The sequence below is a fragment of the Malurus melanocephalus genome, unplaced genomic scaffold (genome assembly GCF_030028575.1).
Source record: "Malurus melanocephalus ecotype Western Australia unplaced genomic scaffold, MMel_1.1 scaffold_328, whole genome shotgun sequence".
Taxonomy (NCBI): Eukaryota; Metazoa; Chordata; class Aves; order Passeriformes; family Maluridae; genus Malurus; species Malurus melanocephalus.
This window is the reverse complement of record NW_026623560.1, coordinates 203,223-227,999: the sequence shown is the minus strand read 5'-3', so window position 1 is coordinate 227,999 and position 24,777 is coordinate 203,223. Positions and strand designations below refer to the sequence as shown.

The 24,777-nt window shown below is 37.8% G+C and overlaps 1 protein-coding gene across 1 annotated transcript; it reads left to right on the top strand.

Moving 5' to 3' along the window:
* The first annotated feature begins 6,074 nt into the window (after window positions 1-6,074).
* CPB1 (carboxypeptidase B1) lies at window positions 6,075-23,869 on the top strand. Its single transcript, XM_057377860.1, has 11 exons — window positions 6,075-6,145; window positions 6,252-6,327; window positions 7,768-7,892; window positions 10,251-10,350; window positions 10,924-11,025; window positions 12,268-12,369; window positions 14,292-14,402; window positions 14,485-14,575; window positions 15,253-15,455; window positions 22,881-22,965; window positions 23,682-23,869. Exons 1-11 carry the CDS (start codon window positions 6,075-6,077, stop codon window positions 23,867-23,869), a joined length of 1,254 nt encoding a protein of 417 aa, XP_057233843.1.
* Window positions 23,870-24,777: the final 908 nt, after the last annotated feature.

Here is a 24,777-nt window from a genome sequence, read left to right as displayed (position 1 = left end):
CTTTGGTAGCAAACCAAGAGAAAAACATTCCCCCAACCCTTCTAGAAGCTGCATAGTAGTAAAAATCAGCTAACCACAACAGGGAAGGAACATCTTTCACTATGAAACTTCTCAAGGTAAAGGTATTATGGAGTCTTATGGGGGGAAATACAGCATTTTTAATATCTATATCGATATCTAAAGATTCTATATTCCATATTTTAACTATTTCTTAATCTGCCCAGGCTCTTGGACCAGATTTCCTGATGACATTCACACAAAACCAACAGCTGAGCTGCTCTGTGGCTGGAGTCCTTAATCACAGAACACCATGGGTGTGATATATCAGCCCCAGAATACAGCACTGGGCCTTGGGATGCCTTTTCCGCCTTTTCTATGAAGCCCTACTACAGCAACATTTCCACATCAAAATACTTTTTTTTTTTTTTTTTTGAGAAACTGTTTTAAATAATTCACAGAAAATGTAAGGATTTCAGGTGGCTGTGATGTTTCAGGAGGCAGTGGATCAAAGCACGGTCTCTCTCTTTACTCTTCCTTCAGCTCTTTCCTAGCAGATCTGATTTTAGGGTTGGAAGCTGAGAAGTGCACAAAAACACAGCTAAGATGCAGAGATAAATTAGTAGCAAAAAGCCTCTGTCTAAAACTGGACCTGCTCAGTCCCAATGTTTGTGTATTACAACCTAATTTTACTAACTGTTTCCAATCAAGGTGGTATAAAGAATATTTTTTCTTGTGTTTTACCAAGCAAAAAAAAAAAAAAAAAAAAAAAAAAAAAAAAAAAAAATTTTTTTTTAAAAAAAAAAAAAAAAAAAAAAAAAAAAAAAAGGAAATAATTTAAATATCTGGACTTGCCTGGGTGTAATACAGAAGAATCTGGATACTGAATTTAAGCAGCTATCTTATCTGTGATGACTAACATTTCCATGTGTGCAGACAAAAATATTTCCCAAGAATGGTGTTGTTTATGCTCTGCAGCTTGCTTCTCTTTTGCTTCATTGAGGCCCTCTTCATACAAGTTTAACAGACATTTATCCAACTAAATTAATTTTCAGATAAATTCATGGAAGTGAGATTTGATTGTGGTGACAATATTAAATTGATTACACTCTCTGCATTTTCCTTTGTTCCATGAAACCTACTGTTTACTAAAAAATAGCAAATTGCTAATTTTTTCAAAGTCCACTTTTATCTTTTGTAGTGAATTCCTTCTGTGAATAAAAGGAAAAAACAGTACCTCTGTCAGATTTGGCTCCACACCCCTCAGCAGCATGCATTTGATTTGTTGTTCATTTTTTTCCCCTGATGTCTCACAAATAACTAATACACTTCTTCAAGTCAGACAGGTTCTCTGCTCAGTTTGACTTTTATTTGCTTACATGTTCGCAGAGGAACAAAGGCTGCCAAGATTAATTCATGCAGCTTAATCTGTTACTCCATACTCTTGTAATGAGTGAGCTTTCACTAATTTTTGCAATTATTAGTCCAATTAATTACTTTGAGAAGAATTTTATAAATACTTCTGATTAACTAATGACTGTCAGTCCGTTTGAGAAGGAATATCTTTTTACATGAACAAATTGATGTGCAGAATCTATTTGAACATTTTTGTTTGGTATTTTTATGTGCTTCTTTCAATGTGGGTTTATTTTTTTCTCTTTTTGCAATATGGTATACAAAATCTAACTCCAGACTCCTCTAGAAAGTAAGAAGGGAGCTAATTCTATTGATATTTTCATGTATGTTTTGTTGGGAAGGAAGCCAGAGAATTAGCCAAAGTCTAATTTGATTATAGTGGAGTTATACTTTCATCTGCAGCTTGTGAATTTGGGTTAGTTCAATAGATGTAAACAGAAAATTTATTAATTTCTAAATAGTCTTGGTTTTCTGAAATGGTAGAACTCCCTGACCTTTTCTCAGGTATAACAGCAGCTGATACAACCTGTCTTTCAGCAAAGGGCATAGGATTTCAAAATCATCAAGTTGAAGGTAACTATCCAAACACTAAGTTTCAGACTTTTTGGAGTCTGAAGATGAAAAACAAGCTATGCAGGAGAAAAATGTTCATGATTTACATCACCCATGAAGGCCATCACATACAAAAGGCAAAACAGAACTGTAAATTACTCAGCAATCCGTAAAAAGAAATTTCAGTTAGGCCTAAGGGAAGAATCAAACTGCTCAGTCCATTCTCTTCCTTGAATCTTTCCTGCTGATGCTTTTTTCATGCATCCTGGACTCTCCCATTAACTATCATCTGCTTTTACTTCCACTTGTGATCCTGCTGTGCTCTGTTAGCACCAATATAGCATCACTATCTGGATCATATTTAGTGGGATGAAATAGAGATCCATCTGTCTATCTAAATCCTTCTGTTAGAACCGGAGGTGGATGAGTGCACACTGACAGTCTGATTTACCTTCAGCCCCTGCAGAGCCCAGGATGGGAGTTAGAATACTGAGGAAGACAACATGCTAACAATATGAATTACACACCCTGGAGAGGCCTCAGCAGTGGGCAGATACTCCTGTGTCTTGTTACAGAAYTATTCTAGCACCACCTCAGCAGCACCTGGTTCTGCCATTGTTGGAGATATTTATAGGTGTAAATGATGGGCTGATTCCCCTCAGAAGAGAAACTCCCATCAGATWGATCCTGCTCAAAGATGGGAGCTGGAGGGTTCAAATGCCTTCTTTTAGTAAGAGCATTGAGTGCCACTTTTTGCTCCACACTCTTGATCTCATCACTTCCATTCTTTTCTCTCTTTTATACAGTACCTGTTCACCTGTTAAGCAGCATCTGCAAATGTGAAAAAAAAACCCAAAATTAAAAAAAGAAGATACCTACACATAGCTACCAAAACTGTAGGATATGAGCATGTCTCARGGCCCTAAAGTTGAAAAAGCCTTTGATGAATTAAGAGATGCAATATTAATAATATATAAATAAAGAGAAAGTACCAAGAAAGCTTGGAGCATATGCTGGATCGCAGATTCTGTGGATYCTGGCCTCTTCAAAGTATTCTCAAAGGTCTTCAGAATATATTCAATAGTATTACTCTTCAAAAGTAAAGTTAGAATATATTACCTTAACAAATAAATGATCATAAGAGAGTGCCCACACATCAAACACATGGGCCTGGTCTGGGACACATGGTAGAACTTTGCTACATTACATGCATAAGCAGTGCTAAGATTTGCACATTGCTGATCTTTGGGAACATAACAAATATCAAGCAACATCGAAAAGATAAATTTGTCAATCAGGGATTGTAAGAACTGACAATATTTTGTGATTAAAAAATGGTAGACTTTTTTAAAATGTAGATCAACAAACCATCAGATTCAGGAAATCTGTATCTCCTGAAACTCCTAGAAAAACAGACATTATTTATCCTCAGACTTTTGGACTCAGTTTGATAACAAATGGGATGAAAGGCTTCACAGGATAAAGCATGCTTCTGAAATGCTAACATTGATGTGTGTTTTTTTCCTTTTATCAGTCTGTGGCTAGCCTTCATATGCTTTTCAAAGTGGAGTACCAGAGTAATTCCCTTCCAAGAACTCAAATAGGAAATTACAACAAAGATGAATTTCAGCTGGAATATAGCCAGTTATTAACAGGGAATACTCTTTGTGAGTGACATCACAGGAGGCTGTATTTTTAATTATCTAAAAACCAAAAAACTACAACAAAATTGCAATTGCTGACACTGTTTACAGCTTCAGTTACGTTAAGAAAAAATACATGTCCTGAAGGAAATTACCRCACATTTTCCTTTTGGATTTTGTTACTTCCTTGATTACACAAAAATTAATTTTTCCTTCTGAATCTATTCAGACATGTAGGTAATGCTCTCCTCTCTGTGATAGACCAAGGTTTATTCAGCCATGGTCAACTGATGTGATGTTGGCTTCTAATCAGATGCTAAAAAGAACAGATGGCTTAACCAAACCTAATTTGCTATTTTGTTTATCCTTATGTTGCCCCTTTATCATACAAGTATTGAACATTTATACTAYACAGTTAGAAGAACAAGACAATGTTTAGAGCTAGTTTATGAGCCAACCTGACAAATACCCATCTTGAGATGCAAAAGAAATTCCTTAAATAGGATTACAGGTCAGTGTTTTTTTTCTGATGTAGTCTGGAAACTTCAAAAACTGATATTACAGATTCTAGTATTTGGTGATGCTTGCCAACTCAGTAGTCAATGCTGTATCGTTGATGTTTTTGGAGAAAAAAAAAAACAAATATTAAAAAAAAATTAAAACAAAACAAAACCACATGAACAAAGAAGCAATTTATTAAAAGTAAAGTCAGACTTTGAAATCTGGCAATCTTCTATTTCCAAAATGCTTCTCAACAGGGAATGATGACATCTGCAAATTATTTGATTACTTCTTGTTTCATTTATTCATTGTATGATCTGGGCTTGATCATCTCCACATTATTGTCTTTGCAATTGTCTTCATGGGATCAGACCCTTTTATCTGAACTCATTATTGTAAAATTAAAACTTCAGAAGACTTTGCAGTAGAGTTTTGACACTGTCAGAACAGCTCCTGACGTCATCCTTCTTCAGAGACTTGACTCTAAGTAAGATTATTACTGGGCAAGAGTTTGCAGTGCTACAAATTAGGCCTTTAATTGCAACCTGTGTTTAAATCCTTATGTTTAAATGGTTTGGCAAAGACAGCTTTCTATAAATAGGCCCAGTAGAGTTTTTGACTCTCCTTTTAGGAAAATATTAATTAGGAAAATATTCATTATTATTAAGCATGAACTGTGCATTGATTTAAACATATATTTCTAGCTATTCTATATCTATGRCTGCTTTAGTGAGCTGACTCCAGAGAACCCCCAAAAAAATGAGGTGTCAAGTCTGATGCCACATTAATTCCTAAAATGCTCAATGACAATTCAAATTTCTGTATTTTGTAACTACATCTTTTAATCTGAGATGATATATTAATTTTCTAATCGATTTTCAGAGATTATGAACACACATATAGGTAGACATTACCTGTGTYTGAGCTCCTTTAATTTGTCTGGTTACTTAGGCATAATAGGAGACAGAACTGAGCTCATAAATTCCACTCTTTATTCATTTATACACTGATTCATTTAGAGGCTCCTTGTCGAAAACATCAGTCACATCAGGACACAGCATCAACAGACAATTAACGTTGCATTCAATGCCAAGTTCTYGTTAATGAGAACTAAACAGATGCAAGTGCACTGATGCAAACACACCATTGTTCTTCAGTGTAGGCACAACATGAAAGGTAAAGCTAAAAATGCTTTTGTATGTCTACATTTCATTTGCTCTTCTTAGTTTACATGTCATGTCCATAGTATTGCATAACCTATAAGATATTTACCTYCAAGCCACACATGATTAAATCAGAGAATGTACAAGCAACAGCATCTGTATACGTGGAGYATAAGTACAGCTCTACTGCTACCAGAAATCTTCACACTTTCAGCTCTGCAGACACCTGAATTAAGTTCCAGTGAAGYGAGCAAAGAATGAGTTCAGTACTTTCCTTTTCTGTTGGGAAAAASAAGCTAATTGGTATATCCCAACTGTGTCTCCTCTTATTCCTCCTTGACAGTAATATGTCAAAGTCAGCCCCATATTACTGAGGAAGAGGAACTTTGGGATTAGGATCAGGAACACTGCAACAGCATCTGATGGACATCTACCACTACATAAAGTAACAATAAAGTATCATAAAGTTTGTAATTCAGCAACCAAAWTATAATAATAAAAATTAAATTCACACAAAACAGAAGATAATTAAGGAAATTAAATTCATTCTCATATCAAAAGTTTATCCTGCTTAAATAACAAGATGCTTTAGCCAGGACCCTGTGAGACTTTCAGCTGTTTTCACAGCTGTAGAGGATAACACACGTTATAAATGGTATGCAARCAAAACAAGGCCAAGGGAATAAGCTATCAGTTGATCAGTGGGTTKTTCTGGTGTATAATTGATAAAAAGCAGGAGAAAACAAGGTATAAAAGCAGCACGAAAGAACAGAAAGCCTGTTTATTTTTAATTCTTAAAAAAATGTGGGCACTTTTGTTTCTCATAGGTGCTGCATCTGTTTCTGCTCACCTGCAGGATCTTTCCTTTGATGGGTAAGAACAGACATCAAGGTTTATATTTGTGTGACTTCTTCTGCATGATCAAAAGCTTTTCAATTGACTTACCTGTTTCAAATCCAATCTTTTTCATCCCTTACAGGCAGAAGGTGTTTCGTGTGATTCCACAGAATGATGAGCAGGTGGAAATCCTCAACTTCCTTGCCAGCATCATGGAGGTAAAGGGCTTGGGAAAGTGGTTATATTGTAGTTGAAAGAAATAGTTCTTGTTGCTCAAATAACAGACTTTTTTTTTAAATCATCCTACTGAATTAAAGACCTATCTTAAATGCTGTATTCAGTGTGGGGTGCTTTCAATAATGTATTAGATAAACCACAGAAATTCCAGCTACCAAAACTTTTACCATTACAGGCAAAATATTTTCCTCATGYAAATAATCTAAAAATTTATATTCCCAACAAAATTAATTTTCCTTTGACCTCTARTGTCTTATCTTTTCTTCTCTGACTTTCCTTTAAAGCTTCCTTTCTCTTCAAGCTGCATGTTTCTCACTGACCTTGATGTAGATATATGATGACACAATGACACAAAGAAAAACAATAAAGACAGCAAATGTGTTTTCAATATTTCTGTTCAGCTTTGATGTTGTAAAATAGCTGTTGGTGAAAAAGACACCATTAACTGTAGGATGAAAGGATGGTATTTTTAATGAAGTGCAGATGTGGATRCTTCTCATCAACAGGCTGCTATAGCATACCAGAACAGTTTTCTGTAAAAGAACATACTACTGGAATGGTGCTGCCAATATTGAGAAAATTAATATGTACCATGCTTGCTTTTAACTGTAAAGTATTTCTTTTAAGAAAAGATCCCTGAAATAGCATTGTTATACAAAGTARTCATTCAGGACTGATGTAATCATATATTCTGGAACAATCATCTCACTTGGTGACGCATAATTCATGAATTGAGCCAGCTCCAATTCTTTTACCTTCATGAGATGAAAGGGTGAAAAGTCACCAGGCTGGCAAATCAGCTTTGCTTCCACTGGCCTTCAATAGGGCACTAAATCCAGGGGTTTAGATGCTTTCTTCAGCAAAGATAAGTGATGTAGTAAGAACACAGCTGTTTGTCCACTTGGAATGAAACATCTTCAAAGGCACAGGTRCCTCAGATCAACTTCAGTGATGTCTCTTAAAAGCCCTAATACAGACAACAGTCTTTTTCAGCTGATTAATGTAAAATAATCACTTAGTGATATTGATATCACCCTTGATATTGAGTTAATTTCTCTCTAAGATTTGTAGGTAAAAACTGAGTAAAAAACAAAAGAAACTTTAAGAATGAAAGAAGTTATAAATATAATATTCATAAGTCTGTATGAATGCAGAAGCGGGAGAATACTTGACATCTGTGAAATTGTCAAGTCATCTCCAGAATTCTTCCATATAAAAAGCAGGGCCTAATAAAATCTTAATCAATTTTCAGTTAAAATTTAGGTTCATACTTGTGGCAAGCAATACAGTATCAGTGTAACAGGATAGGAATGAAATTCAGTATATTAATCACAACCTCACCAGCACACATGCACCAACCTAAAAATCACAGCCATCTGTGTGTACTTACCTGTTTATGTATTCATCTGGCCTTCTTTCAGGTCGACTTTTGGCAGCCAGACTCTGTCTCAATGGTAAGGCCAAAAATGCAAGTTGATTTCCGAGTTGAAGCTGAGAAGTCCTTTAAYGTTGAAGAGCTTCTGAAAGAAAGCGGAATGGAGTATGAGTAAGTTTGTTCTCACTACCGTGCTTTGAAGAGAAGGGGACTAAATACCAGCCAGAATGTTTGAGCTTTTTATATTGGTCAACTGATTTTCCTGTCACAAGCTTCATCCCTCCTGTGGATGACTCTACTGGGTTCAGCTTTCCTATGACAGTTCAAATGGGCTGTAACTACTCTGCTTTGAAGCAGTGAGGTGAGATATTGGTAGAGGCAAGAGACAGGAGCAGAGAGGCAGTGCCAGAAATTTCCCTGAGGTGTAATCTCAGGGATACACAAAGCTGGAATATGGAGTGGGATAGAAATATTTCCTRCTACAGACAAAATGCAGCAAAGGTCTAGAAAGAGCCAGAAAATACACCAGATGAGGGAACTGGACACTAGAAGCTGGGAACTTCAGAACAGAACTGGGAACTGAAGCTAGAAAATAAAATTATGAGCTCCAAGGGCCACCATGAGCAGGTCCCCACTGAGTTCTCTAAGTTGCASAACAATAGCTAGAGGGCCAAAAAAACCCAACAGATGACAGACAGAAGAGAGCTGTCAGGTGAAGGGCCAAGGAAGCATGGAAAGCAGATTCCCAGGACAGCCTTGGGCTGAATGGAGCCACAGAGCAAATCCATGGCAAGAATGTCTCCAAAGGGAGAACTTTTAAATGTATATTACCTAGAAGTAAAAAGGCCTGAGCTGACCAAATATGACGGCAGAATAAGTGGAGGAAACAAAGCACACTGCCACATAACACATCACTGGGAACAAAAGCACTGGGGTGAGTGGCACTAAGGGAAGAATAAGGAGAACAAGGAGTTGCCTGATCCTGCTCTTTACTTTGTGATTTCCAATCACTGTGTAAGCATTAACTGTGGATGAGAAATTGACTTTGAGCTGGAGTGGGGTTGTCTGCCTTCATTTCTCCTTTCTCTTCACTTAAGCATTGCAAATTGGGTCTGCCCAGCTTCATTATCAGAATTCTTTGATGTGTAAATTATAGTCTGTCAACATCATGTACTCAGACACTGAAAGTCAGTATGGTTTGATCAAATTTTTATTATTTCATTTKGCTGAGTTTAGAGCTTTTTGTCTCTCAGCCCCACTGTTCTTGCTACTAGATCAAACTCCTTCACTGGGCATCACACTGTTCTCATGATAACTTTCATGATCTGCTAAATCCAAAGCTAATCCATCCCTAAATTTACTGGGCTCATGTCAATCACGTCTGGTTTGGATGCTGCTGCAGGACCAGAATCTAAAAACACTCTAGAATAGTCAGTTTTCAATAATCCCACAGTGCACATACAGCACAGGAGTCCAGTCTCAGTGGAATTTCCTCTTTAGCAAAGGAGTTAGTCTACATGTGTTAGTTTTCCTATAATATTCATGAACTGCCTCAGATCTGTGCACAAATCTTTTGATTGCAACAAAAGGCCAGAATGTCTGGAAGCTGTCCCTGACAAACTTGAGTGGATTGTCCTTGGACAACCCAAGCTGTTACAATTCTTTTGAAGTGCAGCAGCAGTGCCGTGACATCATGTCATTTGCACTGTTTGTTCTGAAGGCTGCCTCACAAACTGGGCCTCCTGTTCCTCTATCCAAATCACAAACGATCAAGGGCATACCTTGGATAAGTAAAATTTGTAAGAGTTTTAAGACAGGCACTGGAAAAACAAGAGAACTTCATTTCTTGATAGCCAAGGTTGAAATATAAGCAAAAGGTCCTCAAGAGCATGCTCAGTGATAAGCTGTGCCTTTGTGTCAGCTCCAGGGAAAGATGAATAGGAGAGATCCGACTAATGCGGACAGGATGCTGAGGTTTTCTTGCAGTTGTGCGTTCTATTTCAATAGCTCAACTCACATGCAATAAAGTAGCTTGAAGGATGGACAACGCCACCTGCAACAGAGCTGTCAAACCACATCTAACCTTTGGAAGCTTGGTTTGACAGGGAATTTCATCAGGCAAACATCCCTGGGTTATTGCCTGGTTTTGAAACATTGCTGCAGTCCGACTCTCCTTCAGTGCCAAAAGTTCAAGAGGGCCCTTCTCCTRTTGAGGTAGAAGTAACTGGCACCATAAGATCAGCCCAGGGCTCATTTTTTAACACACTCTGTCTCAGCATTGCCATTTTTCTTAAACCAAAGTGCTGCCGCCCTGGAGGTTTAGTATGGGAGTAAGGCAGGAGCCTCTTGCTCCCTGGTCATTCTGGTGGMAAGGCTGATGCAGGATGTAGGTTGAAACTTGAAACTAATATATTTTATTTTCAACCTGCCCACCTTTCCTTTCACAATCCATGCAGCCCTAATGTCAGGAAGACCTTACTTTCCTGCTAGATTGTTGCATGTTTCTCTTCACACTTTTCACTCTTGCAGAGTTCTGATTGACAACCTGCAGGCTGCACTGGATGCCCAGTTTGACAGCAAAGTTCGTACTGCCAGCCACAGCTACGTGAAGTACAACAACTGGGACACGGTAAAGTCTACAATTTACCACGTTATTGGCTTGGTACCTCAGCTTCTGTACTCAGAGTGCTTCCAGGCTTCTTCCCTTTTTCCTCTTCTGCTCCATCCATTGATATGGTAACGCCTCCTAACTGCTTCCTCTTTGTCACTGAGCTAGTTTGTGTAAGCTACCCTTATTTCCTCTACTTCTGTTCCCAGTGCTGCAAAGAACCTCTGACAGAAATCCAATGACCAAGCTGAGATGCTTCACTATTAATTGCCTCTTTCCTTTTCACCACTTCTCCCATCTCCTCTGCCAAACAACTYAATTCCATTCCCTGCCTCAGCTCTAGCTCTTCATGTCCCACCATAAGACTTCCCCGCTTCCTCCTTTTTTGCAGCCCTGATGATTGTTCCTGACATGCAATTGTGGCCATTTCACTCTTCACAGCTTTGCAGAGCCTCCTTGGAAATCTACAAACTGTGTTAAATATTAGGCCACATTACATGCTCAGAAAGACTGTTCTGGCTTGAATTCTGTAAATTAATTAGTCTGGACCTGTGGAACAGAGAAATAAATAGATTTAATCTCTTCATTAAACAGATAGCTGCTTGGACTGCTGATAYTGCTGCTCAGAACCCAGACCTTGTCTCTCGTAGTGTAATTGGGGAAACATATGAAGGACGGCCAATGTACCTTCTCAAAGTAAGTGCCTTGATTTCTTCATGCCAGACTCTTCCCTCATTAACCTCTGCAAGATTATGATGTCTATTAAAACACCAGTGATGCTAACCAAGTAATAGTCATTTTGCAGAAAATCTAATATATTTTGTTTACTATGACTATGATTTTTTTCAATTTTTTTCAGGGGTATAATGAATTATTAGAGGTTCAGACATTTAAATTTAATGACACTCCTGAGGGCTATTTGAATGATTATCTACCTTTATTTTCTCTCCATCTGTTGTTCCTAAACCTGTKTTCTCCAAAAGCATCTATAAATGTCAGTCTSCAGCAMTAGGAAACAAATTTGTATYTTTACCATATATAWTTTTGAGCWGGTTTTGACTGGGGTAGAGTTAATTTTGTTTTCAGTAGCTGGTATGGGGCTATTTAGGWTTCATGCTAATTTGGAAAMAGTGTTGATAATTCAGGRATSTTTTAGTTWCTGCTGAGCACTGATTACACAGAGCCAAGGCCTTTTCTGCTTCTCACACCACMAGCCAGGAGAACGGACCTGGGAGGGAACACAGCTGGGGACAGCTGACCCCAAMTGACCCAGGGCATATCCCAAAGCACATGGCTCATGCTTAGTGATAAACTAGGGGAATGTGAGCCAGGGCCACTGCATGGGGACTGGCTGGGCAATTGCTTTTATTTCCATCACTTGCCTTTACTGGGGTTTATTTCTCTGTTTTTACGGTTTTCCTTTTTAACATTGTCATCATTATTGTTATTCATTAAACTGCGCTTATCTCAGCCCATAAGTTTGCTCTGAGTGAGCTGCTGTGTTGTGTTTAGTTGTCAGCTGGTGTTAAACCACAGGAAGGTTTTTCACAACTCTTATGAATTAATAAGACAACAAGTATAAAGGTGAAAGGATAAGGAGTACTTGCCCAAAATGCACAAGTATTTACAAAAATACATCATTTAAACATACAGGATATACTTTTAGAGGTACTACAGGAAATAAATCAACTGTACAGAAYAATCAAACAATTGAGGGAAGCTTATCTGCATTAATAAAAATTTAAAAATTAAGAGTACTGTTTTAGCTTGAATATTGTGACCAGCTACAGTTGGGAGCACTCCATAGATTTCCATTGAAACAAGGAATGCTATATTTGTAGTAAGTTTTTTCAGGTCAGCAAGCTGACTGACTTGTTCTCCATACAATTWATTTTGTTCAAGCCCTGGGGTGGTTTTTTTGTTGTGTTTTGTTCCTAGATGGGAAAAAGCGCTCCAAATAAGAAGGCCATCTTTATGGATTGTGGTTTCCACGCAAGAGAGTGGATCAGCCCTGCTTTCTGCCAGTGGTTTGTSAAAGAGGTCAGTAAACTTAATGGCRAAAAAATATTGTAACTGTTTAAGAAAATCTCAAAGGAGCAGCAAGAGCTGAGGCCACTTTTTCCTTCTAAATACCTGTCTGCTCATGCCKTCTCTCACCTCAGGTGTAACTACTTAAACCAGATCTTTGTGCTGGGACCAGTAATCTTTCAGCAGCTTAAGACAACCTCGAACATGTCTAAGAGGAACTGACAACTACAAGGGTTACTCACACAGTCCGTAAATTATTTTTTGTACTTGTAGTCAGAGAAAGGTGAGAGAAAAACAAACAGCTCTAGTAACACCATAAACATAGTCAAGAAAATTGCACAGGTGAAATCAGCTTCAGTCTAGGATACTTTAGGTCTTGAATAAAACAATTTTATGTCCTTTATATTTTCTTTCTCACCACCAATATAAAGCAGGTGGGAGTTATCAAATGCTACACTGTCATCTTCACAGAGACAGGTATCTTACCTCTCAGATGGTGGAGATCAATCAATTTAGCAGAGCAACTTAATGACTGAATCTCTAATTTTGTAATAACTTCTGTTTGAAGATTTTGTTTTTAATGCACCAACAAAAACAAGCAAACAAACAAATAAAACCATACCAGAAGCAGCAGTTGGAATTTAAAACACAAARAAAAGGAAAGCCAATCTACATGAACCAGCCATGCTGGCAGAGGCCTTGGTGGCAAATATAATCTCAGTCTTATCAGACAGGCATGAGGTTTTGCGTAGGGAGCGGTGGAAATTGGAAGTGACATTTCAGTGGAGTCAATGGGAATGTRATTTCATTAGTGCCTAATAAGGCTGCAGACAGTATGTGGTACCATTTTTCTCTCAGCAATTCACGTCACTGCAGCTGTCATTTTCACTGTCTGGTCACTCRATTCATGGGTGTACCTGACACCAGCAGCACCTCTGCTCAGAGTGTCCATAGGCAGAAGTGCTTTAAAAGTGCAGACCTCTGAACATCAATCAGCATTTCACTTGGGATTGTTTCTAGGCATAAAAGTTAAAAAAATAGAGAAAAACACRAGCAAGGTGGATTGTTGCATGTGTCTCAAAAAAAGAAAGCCACCCAGACAACAACAACAACAACAAAGCRTAAAATAAAACCCACAAAAAGTAATTTCAAGGGATCTGAAACTGTTTTTCTAGATTTTACATCCCACCCTCCTACTTGGAGTTACAGGACAAAAAATGCCTTTCTCCATTGCACTGCCCTGTGTGGTCCTTTGTGGCTGTGTAAATGAAATGGGTGCAACACAGAGCAAATTTCCATGATCATTGTATGGTCTYTCAACACAATCTGTGAACAAGCAAAGCAAGTTCCAGACCATGAACAATCAGATTATACAGGATATGGCAGGAGTGGAAAAGTGGAGGGAAACATCTGTCTCCCTACGAATAAATGCATCCACAGAATTATGACAGGAAATGTGTTAGGATGCTACTCAGAAATATTCTCTATAGTTTTGGATGTTGATGTTTGGTTTTTTTTATCCGTACAACAGATATGAAAACATGGAAATAATTTTTCCTTCTRCATAAATTAAACTCAAGCCTTTAAGGAGTTAGGATGTAGGGATAATATATGGACAGGMATATTGTTCTGTCTGTAATCAAGAGGCCAGTAGATGGAAACCTCTTTCCAGTGAGTTATTATCCTGTTCAAAATCAACATTCCTTCATCTTTTAATTTATCTAGAGTATAAGATGGATTTCTAACAGCAGTGTGGTTTGAGTTAGTGTCAATCTAATTGCATGTAATAACACAGAGGTGCCATCTCATGTGCTGGAGTGACGTCAATGACTTTATCTACCACATTCATTAATTCCTGACCCAAACTTTACATACACCCAGGAGATAAACATCTGTGAAGGCATCAGCAGCTTTTTCTACTTTTCTCCAAGTAGGCTGTGGAGACCTATGGAAAAGATCCCGTCATGACCACGCTTCTCGACAAGATGGACTTCTACGTTCTGCCTGTTGTCAACATTGATGGTTAYGTTTACACTTGGACAAATGTAAGTACATTCTTCTTTCTTATTATTGGAAAAGTCAACTGTCAGAACTTACTCTTAGTTTTCATCTATGGCTGTCTTGCAGGACCGCATGTGGAGAAAGACGCGCTCTAAAAACGCCGGTAGCGTTTGCGTTGGGACAGATCCCAACAGGAATTTTGATGCTGGCTGGTGCAGTAAGTGTCTCAGAACAAGAGCTGCAACCAATTACACACAAGTGCAATATACTTAATTWTGGATTTAGATGGTCCAGCTTTAGCTTGAGTGAAGACCACCAGTGRAGCATTGTGGTCCAATTTTTAGAGCAGTTTTGGGAAAGAAGCCAGACTTTGGCTCTTGTATCATCAGTATGGCTAYTTCTATGTACATATCTGCACACATATGTGATATATTTACATATATACTTACATACATGTATACACATACATACATATACACACACACTTGCTATGATAAGTTCAGAATGGAAATTAAGGGAGCTTTCTTTCATAGACAGAGGTCTTTTTTGAGTCGTTTCTACTTCTCTGTTTCATGGAAATGCCTTAGAAATGGAGATGATATGCAAGGAAAGGACTATTAAGTACTGAAGCAAATCAATATCCCAAATCATTTCCATAATATAGATTTCCATCAATATTCATGCTCTTCCAACTATGCATATTGTAAAGGCCACATTTATTCATTGCTATGGAATGCTTCCCAGTGTCTTAACTATGCCATAAAATATTCCCTCCTCTGATAGCAAATGTGTATTAGCAGGATTTCCAAGGCTGACCTAAAAAGTGGTGTAATATGACTCTCCTAACAACCTACTTTGTCATTAAGTACTCATCAAATTCACCTTTCTTCTCAGCTGCTGGGGCCTCAAAATCCCCCTGTGCTTCCACTTACTGTGGCTCTGCACCTGAGTCTGAAAAGGAGACCAAGGCTTTGGCTGATTTTATTCGTGAACACCGTTCTACAATCAAGGCATACTTGACAATTCACTCCTACTCCCAGCTGCTGCTGTTTCCTTATTCATACACTTACGATTTGCCATCAGATTACCAGGAACTGGTAAGTTTCCTTGTTATTTTGACTTAATGAAAAGAATAAGCAAAAATCATCACTTGCTATCTAGGTCCCTTTAACCTCAAGCAGTTTCTTTAGCATCTGGAAAGGATCCATACTGCCAGTTTTTGAAAATACTTTAGTCTTAGCTAGAACGAGGGAAACCATGATGTTTTCAAGATAGCTCAAGCACAGGGTGAACTCAAGAGCCATATTTAATTTCCACATACACTGTGAATTTGCCAAAGGCCAGTTTTGTTTTCCAGTTGTGCTATATAGAAATCCACTCTGCTGTGCAGCATTGCCTTGTTCTGACTCCAGAGGTTGCTGTACGTGTAGCTTTAATATTTTACATTAAAACAATATGGCCTGTAACCCACACTAGCAGCTTGACATTACAAGATTGTATTAACAATGAAATAACTCAACTAGTATCAACACCAGCAAAGATCTCTGTCCGTCACTTTCTACTGAACCTCAGTTCTCACTGAAGCAAAATGGTGAAATTCCTACTGGCACAAGGTCAGGACAATGAGGCAGCTCTTGACAAAAGTGTAATTGAAAACAGATACACAACATGTAAAAAGTTTCAGTTTTGGGGCCTTTTTTAAGAGGCCTGGATTCAAACACAAGTATTTTATGTTGTAGAGGAGGGGATGAATGTGGTATTTTAAAGGACAATTCCTCTTTTATCAATTCTAGAGAAAAGTCACACTCTAATGCCACTTAAGTAAGATTTTTTTATTGCTTGAAAACAGATAGAGAGGTTAGAAYTCCTAAATGTGTACAAAAGCTGTAAACATTTCATAGGCCAAGAATCAACAATCATGAATAATAAAATTACTTCAGTTGTCTGGCATATTAACAATTAGAATGTGTTGGCAGGGAAAACAACACAGCAAGACAAAACAAACACATTTTGATTACCCCTCTTTCCTGGATGCTGCCAAAAGTCCAAGGCAACAACACCAACACTGTGTGCTGCTCTGCTGTGCAGGTTTGACAGATTTATGAGTGCTCCTAAATGCATGTCTTGATTCTGAAGACAAATACAAACTAGGGCCAAGAGTGAAGTTTCTTGTTAGATTTTTTACAGCCTAAAAAAAGAAGATGAAATGAAAATGAAGGTTTTGTTTTCTTAGTTTATATTCCAGCAATTTTGTAATTGAAATTATTCCAGGGAGTGATAGTAATATCTTGCCTTCATTTTTTACAAAAGCTTCATATTTTACATATTGCAGTTCAGTCTAAAGTGATAAAACAGCACTAAACACTTGAAGCTGTTTTGTTGTCAAGATTACAAAGTTCTCATTAGTCAAAAATTTGCATGACATTCTGTACCCATTTTTTGATTGAAGAGCAAATGCGATGAAATGTAACTAAAAGTACAGTGTCTTTCTCACAGTATTAAATGGAAAAAGTTTACATTGACAGCTCATTACTAAAACAATCCCTAGCAATAMGGAAGAACCTATGTGCTTTGCTAGGTTTTAAAATTCTTAAATTAAAATTTTACATTGTCACTGGTCTATTCTAAWATACAGTAACATTTTAACTCACCTTTCCTGCCATACAAGACAATTTGGCTGTTTCCATAGAGCATAAAAGAAAATAGCTCAGGAATGAGACTCTTAACTTTTTATAGATACTGTTTGAGCAAATAAAATAATTATAAATCATTTTTTAAATGAAGAAGCAAAATTTATAGTGCCATTATCTTATCTTAGATGTTATTTTTACCCTGACAGATCTAATAAATTAAAGGAAATGCAGCTGCAATTTCTTATCTCTTTCAGTGAGCAACTGAACATGTGTTTAAACAAAACCTCTCATGTCTGCTTATCRTTAATAACATTTTATTCCATTGTATTTAATGAAAGGTAACATAATACCATGGAGCTTATGTTACATTCCAGTATCTGAGATACAGAAGGGTATAAAAATCGAATAATTTGAGATTGAAAACACTAAGTTTGCAGAAGAGAAAGGTCCAGAGAATGCCTGAACCTTCCTTCCCTGAGCATGTAGGGAACAGYGTGTCCTTGGGGCTCAAAGGACTTWTTCTGTTCACAGCCTCAAGAAATCATCAGAAGGCCTAAAACTGTTTTGATTTGTCAGGTGGAACAGGACACTTTGAGAACCTCTTTATGCTCCACTGCATTGCTACAGCAAATCAGAACACCTCCAAGTTATTGTAACTTACTTAGAGCCAGGGATTAGAACTATCCCTCAACCACAGGGTGTAAAATGTGATGAAAGTCACGTATGTCCCTTCCTTCCTACAACTTCTCACTCTTCCCCTGAGATGCAAGAGGGTCTGTGAGGTTATCAATCCCACAGATCACAAGGATTTTCCCAAAACTTGTCTCCCTATATTCACGGTTGTTGTTTTGCTCCCCCCAGCCTGRGGAGTTGCACAAAACTTTCTCTGTTATCCAACCAACAAAAATAAAAACACCCAAGACAGGAAAATCTAGGTCAGGAATTTCTCAGAAGTTACACAATTTTCTCGTGATGACACCCTAAAAGAAATATGTCCTCCTTTTTGGAGAATCATATTTTGTCTGCTTCACAATCCTCCTGGCTCATTCTTTACTATACCCTGGAGAATTGCCCTGAACACAGAATACACATTTGAATCTSTCCCCTGCAGGGAATAGAAGCATTAGCTTTTCACAATAAGAAAATATGCTTGGCAAGACCAATATCTCTCCACACCCCAAAAAGATTATTTTCATCTTTATTTTACTACTCAAATTTTTGTCCTCTTGCAATAAAGAACTATGTATTTAATCAAACTTTTCATAAACAGTTCAGCCCATATTTTTTAATCAATTTCTCTATTTGCCTTAATTTCTTAATTTCTGTTTTCCTCATTTTCAGCTGAGAAATCTATAAATTTTTGTTTGTATTTGAATTGGCACTGAACTGTAGTTTGAGAGAGCAGAGGAATGTGCATCTTGTSCTTCCTTCCTTTCCAGTTCAATTCCATCTCTCAGTTAAACTCAGCACCAAATACATCTGTGCAGCCAGCTCATACTCACTTTTCAGATTAATGTAGGTGTGTTATTACAGTTTCACAGGCTGYAGAATTTTGCATTCATTTACAACCCAAGGTCATTCCAGTTTATATTACTTGAATGCCTATTGGCTGCATGGGTTGTTGTTTCAAGTCAAAATTTACCTTCCATATTGGGTTGGTCTAGCACTTCATTTCCTCTTGAGTGYTTAAAACAGGACATTTTAGAAAGTGGAGATATGCCCAGAGTCTGTGTAGCCTGCAAGRGTGAATTTCAAATACACAGCCTGACACTGTGAATATCAGTCTGATTATTTAACTTRGTGCCTGGTTGTGAAGTCCTGAATATGTTTAAGACATATGAAGACCTGTGGGTAAGAATTGTTGAATAGCATCTACATCTACATCTAAGACACTCAGACAAAGCAATGAGGAGTTGCAATCTGTATCTGTGCTAATGCACAGATTGTATTACCATTATTGTACTGCTTGTTACAGTAAATATTGTTAAAGTCAGCTGGGAAGCCAACAAACAGGAAAGTGGGCAGCAAAGCAATATTTGAAATTGGCTTCACAGCTCTTCTGTTGACTTTACTATAACAGAACTGTTCTGTACTGGCTGTCTTACAATGTGAAAAGGATGTGTTTGGTAGCAGCATCTTCCAAATGAAGTTTGTATGTSAATCTGGCTGATAGGCAAAAGTCTCCAGTAGGTGTAGGGCCCATTTACCTCARCTGAGTTACACTGGAAACCCTCTCACCAGGGACTGATTCCTTAAGCACTCTAGAAACTGTCACAGAGAAACAGGCTGTAAAGAAAAAATATCATCCTACTGAAGYCCTCACTGGCTGGATTCCCTGGGCTCTCGGAGCACACGCTTAAACATGAGCAACAACAGAATAGTGAACCAAATTACACATCATCRTGGACCCTTGAGGGGGGAGTCTGTTTGTATTGGCAAAACAAGAAGGCTCAGAAGTTTAGATTCACTTGGCTAAAGCTAYCTTAGCAAATCCACATTTTCAGACTTTCATTACACAGGAAGTTTAGGCTCACTTTATTTAACAGGTAAAGCACACAAAACTGAGGTGAAGGGGAATTGCAGTTTTCAGCCTCGGGCAAATGCTTGCAGTCCAGTGAGGGACCAGGGGGTCCAGTCAAGGGGTCCAGTCAAGCAGTTAAAAGGCTTCTCCAGACCAGTCTTGAATTGAGAGGGCAAAGGSAGTTATCCACAAATAGCAGCTGCATAATCAACATTCACGGAGTGTTTCTAAGTGGTCACAGTTTGCTGGCAAATCCAGCCTGATGATACAAGAGTGAAATGAGGGAGATGTTCCCATAAAAATTACCTATTAACACAAAAAGTATGCTTAGCCTGATAATTTATCTTGTTAGTTCAAASTTGCAGATGTCATGAGAAAGGGAAGCCAGTACCGCATCTTTCATTAAAAACTAATAACTRAAAAAACCCGAGGTTTGAAGGTTGTTAATTATGTAAGATAATGGCAACTGAGAACACAACTCTGCTGTCTCACTGGCCCACACACTCTGTACACAAGATCAAGTGAAATATTGGTAATTGCAGTGCAAACAAAAGGGGTGATGAGCGCAGGAAACGCCTTCTGCTGAAATGACCTGCYCTGAAAGCTCAGCTGGGATTCAGAAGCTGAAAAGCCATTTCTGCTCCCAGTTACAAAGTATTGTTCTGGAGTTATTTCTTRGACTGCAGGGCGCCACTTGTTTCTCTGCTACTATAAATCTCAGCAAAATTTTCCTTGCAACAGAGGGATTCTCAACAGTATAAAACCCCAAACAAACAAACAAACTCCAAACAAGCCACAACAATTCAGTTAAGCCCATTGTGCMAAGAGATGTAGAAATCATTGAACAACAAAGAGTATCCTCAAAGGTCAAAAGGAAAACAATGATTCCCTTTTCAAGTGTGTTCCAAATAATTCATAGGCTTGGAAACTCAAAACACTTTTCACCCTTTTAGAAAACACTGRGCATTATTTATACACCTCTGCACAGACCTCCCTATTATTTCCTTCTTATGCATTGCTTTGAGTAATTGAGCTATTTTGGGGAAAAAAAAAAAAAAACCCACGTTTTCCTCATATTTTGTATTTATACTCACAAGTATTTACTTAATACATATTATTCCTGCTGGTTTATATTCTATTATTAAGAGATTATATTAGTTCCTATAAAGTTGAAATTTATTTTTTATACCTTTAGGTTTTGGASTGTAAATCTGTTAGGAAAGTAAATGATAGAGAGTCACTTTGACGAAAACAAAAAGATATCAAAACTTCTGATAAAGCTTCATTTTATGAAGAAGTCATAATGCTAAGGCATGTTTTTCACTTAGAGAGGGTCATTTAAAATACCACCTTTATCTCCAGCCTGGAAAGCTTGAGGAAGTTGTTTATTTGGATTCTAGGCTYCAAACAGCTGGAAATCATAACTGCTCTTTCTACAAATCTCTGTTTTTACAACTTCCTGGCCAAYAATAAAAAAATCCCTCAGGTAAAAAGATTTCCTGACATACTTTTTCCGGTATCTGTTCTGGTATGATTTAAAGCCATCATTTGGCYGCTGGGTGGAAGGGATGCCCTGGGTGAAACAGGCCTGAAGAGCAGCTCTGCTGTTCTATTGTCCCTATTTTAGTTTTCTAAAGAGAGTAAATACCAGTTATCAGCAGGTCCATATACTGTATCAGACAATCCTTCCAAATTTTATTTCCACTTTGCTTATATTTGAAAAGAGGAAGAATCAGTTTACATTTAAAAATTCATTTGCTAGTGAGAGATTTGACTCAATCTCAGCTGCTGATTAAATGTGCATATTATGAACAACAGATGGCTGAAGAAAACATGGTGTCTCTTGCAGACAGCAGATTCCAATTCTCTCAATATGTGTTAAAATTATTATGGATTTTAGAAAAATCAATTTGTTGAGAGATTAAAAAAGAAAGACAAAAACAAACAAACAAAAAGAAAACCACAGGAGAGAGCTCAGGTACTCCAATTGCTCTGCATGCAAGACTGTGAAATGCAGAGTAACAACATTTTTCCTGCAATTGCTTGTGTTTGTGTGATAGAGAGGGAAGAAACCAAAACCCCACATTCAGATACAACCAGTATTATGAGCGGAAAGACAAGCTTCAAGTATGCTTTGGTCTGCCTTTTCAAAATATCCTTCATATTCGAAAGGACCACAAATTCCKAGAGCAAACTCCCATAATTCTAAAATGTTCAAAACCAAACATTTGGCAGTGGGGAAACACTGGCAATTCTGCACGAAAGTAGGCTGCCAGTGATAAAGCAAACATGCTGTGATGTTTTTTAAAAGCTGAGAAAGTTCTCTCAGTTAACTAAAACTTTCTAAATACATTGTCCAATATGCCTTTCTGAGTCATTCAGAGGAACATTTKAAGCATAAGGATGAACTGAGAATATTTTACAATATATCTTCCACTGGGAAGTAAGCCAGAGAAAGAAAGAGCTTGAGGAAATTCCTGGAATAGTAAGCCATTCAGCTGCAAGCTATAAAGAAAGATATGGCAACCCATTGCTTATTCTTATACTGAACATATGCTTTCAAAAATCATTCATATTTATCATCTGTTAGTAATAGTTTTCATGTTTTATTACCAAAATGCTGTATAATGAAGAATTGGAAAAGCTGCACATTCCAAAGAAAAGTCTGTAATTTTCCTTAATGCATACAAAGCTTCAGAGTACTATTGATGGGCCTGATCCAACCCTCACTAAAATCAGTGGGAGTTGAATGAATCCCTCTGTGCACAGGAAATTAACTGAAATTAATGAGACTGCATATGTTTTCAGGGTAATTTATGCCTTTTTTGGCTGTTAGTATTTATAAGACCTTAATCTGCTTCCACTTGTATCAACGCTCAACTCCCCTGACTGAGCTGACTCTAMTCTGAATTTATAGCTGCATGAGCAGAAGGAAAAGCTATTGTATGTTTGCAACTTACTGTACCAAGTTATTACCATTCTCTAAGATTCTCTTATCTCCAAGTAAGGTTCCTTATTTAGTTTTAATCTTGTACACAAGCTTCTTCTAARTCTAGAAAGTGCTGTTACCTCTTGTCCCCGTGTCTCTCCAAACACCCCTGGACTGTACACCAGGCTGCAACAGACCATACCCAGACCACCCTACACTCAAACCTTGGAGAACGAGTTCTTTACTGACAAACCTTTTTCACAAAACCAGGACAAGCTGTGCCTTGTCAGCTACTGACACCTAGTCATATTGAGACATGAACAACAGTTTTCAAATAACTTCTCCAGCATGGCTTGTTGGTTTATTCAATAATGTAATTGCTTAGATTCCCTCTGAAAGCTTCTGAAAATCTGCATTTATCATTCTTCTTTTCCTACAGAATTCCATAGCTAAGGCTGCTTCCAAAGAGCTGGCCAGTTTGCACAACACTAAATACACATATGGTCCAGGAGCTAAAACAATCTGTAAGTATTGACCTAAATACACTAACATTTATATTAACTGCTGCAAGGACTATAAAATGCAGTTTTCTAGTAATTCTTGTTCCTMTTTTCAAGTAGTCTCCTTCCTTCTTCACATGCATATACTAAGAGGTACACATGGGATCTGTCATTAACCAGTTTCTTCCAATTTTTAGAATATTTATCGAGAGTGTTCCTTTAGAAATGTTTTGGTGATGCTTGGCAATTCTGRAGGCTCCTTCCTTAGCAAAAGAGATTGTTTTTACTGTACCAGGTACTGAAAAGGGAGGGTACTATTCGTCCACCAGAAAAAGATGGAGCTGAAATCCTACATATGCAGTTCTTTCATATCTCTGTGAACTTCCAGAAGCCACCCAGTGAGAGGGTATTTGCTTCTGATACCAAGCCTTTCTCGACACCCCCATGCAACCCTGCCATTCTATTGTTCCTTAGACATTTCTCCCATGGTTTCCTCACAATATTGACAAGGACAGAGCTTGTTTACATTTGCTTGCACAAATCAGCTGGAACAAAGCTCATAAATGGCCAAAAATCACAGAAACTTTCCCATGAGGAGGATAAATGAAACATTTCAGTGAATATTTCTTTGTATCTCTCCTTTTTCATTCTTGGCTATGTGACTTAACTCCAAAGCATTTCTCATTTGATGTGYAGTCACTCTTTCCCAGTTAAGCTTTATTTCACTTCTTTACCAACAGATCCTGCTGCAGGGGGCTCTGATGACTGGGCTTATGATCTTGGCATCAAGTACGCTTTCACCTTTGAGCTCCGGGACACCGGGAGACACGGCTTTCTTCTTCCTGAATCTCAGATAAAGCCAACCTGTGAAGAGACTTTACTTGCTGTTAAATATATTGCCAACTATGTCCTTGAACACCTGTATTAAAATGGAGTTCTAGAAACTATTAAAGCAAGCTTTACTCAAAGATGCCTTCCTTTTTTTCCTTCCCTAACAATACATTTTTATTTCTCTTTACTTAATCTTCTTAGTYGTATTCTTAGTCCATCACAGGTCAATACAACTGCAAGTTTTTCAAGCGAAATAAAACATTTTTATTAAGGCAACTGACATAGTTGAGGGGGGTTGAAAGAGCACAAGATTAATCAACCTAAGGTAAAGGTTGCCTTATTGATTAAAATTATTTTTACACATAGGAGATGGGCTGAGCATTAGAGCTTACACAGCCTGATTGTTAACCCAAATGAAAACCAGGTGATCCACATTAATTTACTTCCACCCAAAYATTCATTGCCTTAATGGCAACAGTAGCAAGGAGAAGTTGTGAAATGCTCTTTCGTATTTTCTCAAAATCCACCTTGGATCTGTCCCGTCACTGAAAAATAATTCAGATCTGAGGTCATCACTAGTCCAATCTGGTCACTGCTAGTCCAATCTTCAGTCATGAAAATGATAATTACTATTAATGGCCAAAACTTGGTATAAAGCACGTTATCCTGCATTTAAGGCTCTCACGTTCACGACAGTAGCATCTCTCAAAATGTTCTGAGTCCTGGTACTTCCTGGGACATGTTCCTACTGTCATGAGCGGAAGAATCATAAACAGCCATAAAGACTRAGTGACTCTGGTGATAAATGATTAACTGTTTCTTTCATGAAACGCTGTAGAGAATTATCCCCTCCTGATCAATTTTCTGTACAGGTAATGTGGGTCTGATTGGGTCAGAGTGAATGAAAGTGATAAATTTGACATCCTTCCCACAGAGCTGCAGAAAATGTGTTTGGCATCTATTAATACTGTTTGGAGCTTAGCTAATATGGGACACACTCTGCAC